The sequence below is a fragment of the Aplysia californica genome, unplaced genomic scaffold (genome assembly GCF_000002075.1).
Source record: "Aplysia californica isolate F4 #8 unplaced genomic scaffold, AplCal3.0 scaffold00121, whole genome shotgun sequence".
In the NCBI taxonomy this organism is placed as follows: Eukaryota; Metazoa; Mollusca; class Gastropoda; order Aplysiida; family Aplysiidae; genus Aplysia; species Aplysia californica.
Window position 1 is genome coordinate 1,476,326 of NW_004797391.1, and position 3,991 is coordinate 1,480,316.

At 40.5% G+C, this 3,991-nt stretch overlaps 1 protein-coding gene across 1 annotated transcript in view; it reads left to right on the forward strand.

Moving 5' to 3' along the window:
- Positions 1–3,991, forward strand: part of LOC101859700 (phosphoglycerate kinase) — a gene marked incomplete at its 5' end in the record, with an annotated part of 11,920 nt that overhangs the window by 4,407 nt on the left and 3,522 nt on the right. The window contains 5 exon segments of the mRNA XM_013081239.1: positions 503–622; positions 1,370–1,484; positions 2,060–2,239; positions 2,935–3,011; positions 3,861–3,961. Coding sequence (XP_012936693.1) covers positions 503–622; positions 1,370–1,484; positions 2,060–2,239; positions 2,935–3,011; positions 3,861–3,961 — 593 coding nt within the window.

Genomic DNA, 3,991 nt, shown 5'->3' on the forward strand with positions numbered 1-3,991 from the left:
GACTTCTGTGTTGACATTCACCCCTTGGCGCTCATATGACCTTATGCAGTTGTGAGCGCCGTAAAAACCTTACTAAAACTAAATTATCTCTCCTCCTTCTTTTCTTTGTATGTTACTCTCTCGTAACACTTCTAATCTTCAGCATTTACGTGACCTATTTGTGGTGCAAGTGCCATAAAACTCATGATGCTAAAATAAAACTTAAGTTAATCAGGATGAGCGTAAATTAAACTTCATTTCTGCTGTAAGCTGACGAAACTCCATTTTTTTGGTCACAGCAGTTTCGAGAAAAAAAGGTGTTTTTTTTGTCAGCGTAACCATTGAAAAATATTCATTCTGAAATTTGAATTCTAATTTATTCAAAAACTAGTCGCAGTTTCACTTTGATTTTTTTCACACACACAAGTAGGGTAACTAATCAAACTTTCGATTTAGCCACAAAAAAAAATAAAAAATTTGGGGCCAAAATAAAAACAAAAGTGTCCATGTTGTCTGTTTGCAGCTCCATGGTGGGTGTGGATCTGCCGGTCAAGGCCTGCGGTCTGCTCATGAAGAAAGAGTTGGACTACTTTGCCAAAGCCCTGGAGAACCCCGCTCGTCCGTTCCTGGCTATCCTGGGAGGGTAGGTCAATGACGTCTCGCTAGCTTGCCCACCCCCGGGTAAAGAAGCCCTTCACTTCTCTTCTTTGCAGAGAGGTTTTTTGACCAATTGTGTTTTTCTGAAGTGTTCTAACCTATTTTGTTATCTTGTTCTGAAATACAATGTGAACAGTTGGAAACAGCTTATCATGATGTCTGAATAATATCCCCTGTCAGATACGGTGAGGACTACACAATTTTTCATAGAGAGTGATAAACTTATTGGTGTTTTAAGCAGTGTTTTAAGGTTTGTGTCCTCGCAATACTTTTAAATATTTCAGAAGAAGTTTTTGTGTCTTGAACTTGAATTGTAGGTTATTTATTTTTTTTAATGTATGTGTTTTTGCACCCTCTTCGACACAATTTAGATCGTTAAAGAGGCGGGCTTTCGATCCTGCCTGTCATGGCCAACCTGGGCTAATAGAGATACAACGTCCCAGCAGAAAGGCTGAGATATTTAATAACAATTTCTTCCCAGTTGAACTTAAGTCGCATTTCTTCCCTGATAAACTTAAGTCACCTGCATTTGAAAGTGAAGTGCGTAACTGCTTCCTCGCAGACGCCAGTTTGTACTCTGTTACTAGTTGTTTATGTTTATGCTGTTAAGAAACAAATTACTGCAAGGATTGATGATAAAAGTGTTGGTTTTTTTTCCCCCAGCTCTTTCTTTCTTCAACATTTTGTAATTCTGAATCTGATATTTTACGTCCACTCCTTTTTTTCCCCTTAGAGCTAAAGTTGCTGACAAAATCCAGCTGATTGAGAACCTTATGGACAAAGTCAATGAGATGATCGTTGGTGGTGGAATGGCTTTCACATTCTTGAAAGTACTCAACAATATGGACGTAAGTTTAAAAATGTAGAACAACTCAGTAGATGTAGATGTTGTATGTTAAGATAGATGGGAGGGGGGCTGTTTTCTTTTTCTCTTCCTTCACTTTGACTCCTTATCTCTGGCAAACCGCTCCCAGCTGATTGGAGCATTCTTTTACGACGACTTCGACGTCAAATTACTTTTCGGCAATTGCAGAAAACAGGTCTCTTTTACCAGGAGTTCTTTCATTTATTGAAAAACAATCAAAATAGGTTCATTGGCTCAATCAAGTGGTGAATTTTTCACTTTTAGATTTTGTACCAAAAAAAGGCATCGGCATATCTCCTCTGAGGTTAAGAGAACTCTAATTTTCGGCACTCTATACTACCTTAGTGTGTTGTAAGTACCGGAAAACTCGTACTAAAACTAAACTCTAATCTTTGGCACTTGTATGACCTTATTGTGTTGCAAGTGCCATAAAACTCTTACTGAAACTGAACTCTAATAATTGTCAACACTCTATATGACCTTATGGTGTTGCAAGTGTCGTAAAACGCTTACTGAACTCTTTCCCCCCCACCCCTCCCTCCCTCCCTCCCTCCCCAGATCGGAGGCTCTCTGTTTGACGAGGAGGGGGCCAAGATCGTTGGCCGTCTGGTGGACAAGGCGAAGGAGAAGGGAGTGAAGCTTCACCTGCCCTCCGACTTCATCACCGGCGACAAGTTTGCCGACGACGCCAAGACCGCCACGGCGACTGTTGCGTCTGGCATCCCAGAAGGCTGGATGGTAGGTTGCCTGTTTCCGCGAGTCCTCCTCGAGAACTGTTGATATCCTGTGTAGTTGGTGATTGCCTGCGGTCCCTGTAGATTATTTGTGAGGCATCGCGGTGAAATCAGGGCTCTCGTCAAAATAAGGAAATCTAAAAATTTGGCATTTTTCTTTCTGTCCGGTAATTTTTAGCGAATTTTTATTTTTTGACTCAATACCTTTTAAGTACAAACGAATTTTTATTTTTTTACTCAAACCTTTTAAGTACAATTAAAGACACATTGCGGAGTAGATTGTACTGAAAAAAGTTGATGGCAGGATCAAAATATGTATATTTTCAGTTTGCAATGACTCTCAAGCTTTGGAAGTTACCAAACTTTGGCGGCCATTTTCTTGCTAATTTTACCCCTGAAACCAGGCTCCCCCCCCCCCCCCCCACCTCCTTCAACCCCAAATATCTCGACTTCTATTGAAGGTAGATGGGTAATTTTCTCATGAGCAGCAAGGCAAACGAACGAGCTTCAAGATGATACCAATAACTCACATACATAGGTATAAAAATTGGCAGGTGACGGATTCCACTATGTCATGAAGCATTTCGTTCTGTCTGTTTGTCAGCCGGCTAAGTTGTGCAAGAAAAACCAGTCTAGTATGAGTTGAATCTGGTATTTGGTTCGTTTTGAGTCACGTCACCTTTTTTCTCCCTGCCGCAGGGTCTGGATGTTGGGTACAAAACCAACGAAGAGTTCCAGAAGGTGATTGAAGGAGCAAAGACAATTGTGTGGAACGGGTGAGTTTCTGTGTGTGTATTTGTGTGTGTTTGTGTACATGTGTATATATTTTGAGGTTTTTGAGAGGTTTCTGTTGCTCTTTGAATAGTTTATGTGATGTGTGTGTGTGTATGTCAAGTTATCGTAAAGGTTCACTTTTTTTCTTGGAATATAATGTGTATGTTTATTCATGTGTACATACATTTGCCTTCTTGTGTGTTTGATTTGTTATTAAGAAGGTTTCCTTTTTTCAATAAATGTTATCAATAATTTTCCACTAACTTCTAAAAAAATCAGCTCTGAGCCTGCAGATAATATTAGGGTATTTGCACACCTGTAGATTCTATTCTTGTCTTTGTTTCTGGTTTTGTTTTTTTTCAGTAGTGGTTTTACGGCGCTGGCAACTGCATAAGGTCATATGAGCGCCAGAAGTTTAGAGGCGTTACAAGGGAGTAACAAACATGTAAAAGAAAAAGGGGGGAGAAAAGGACGATAGATGTTTGATAAGAAAGAAGGAGCAAACCTCACGAGAGCACCCGCCAACCACCCACGTTTCTGTTGTTTAAAAGTCAGGTGTATACTACATAAAGCAAAAGAGAGATGCCTGTTGTTTGTGTGTGTATCGAACAAAGAGAAAATGTGGGTAGTTGGCAGGTGCTCTGGTGTGGTTTACTCCTTCTTTCTTATCAAACCTCTTTGGTCCTGATCTCTCCTACTTCTCTTTTTTAATATATTTGTTGCTCTCTTATAACACCTCTAATCTTCAGCACATAAATGACCTTATTGTGTTGCAAGTGCCGTAAAATATTTACTGCAACGAAAACAAAGAGAAAATGGTTGTAGTGTGCTACTTTTGTTTTGTCTGGCAGGCCCCCCGGAGTGTTTGAGTTTGAGAACTTCAGCACGGGCTCCAAGCAGATGATGGACTCTGTGGTCAGGGCCACCGAGGCAGGAGCCATCACTATCATTGGTAGGTCACTTTGGGGGTTGTGGTTGATGG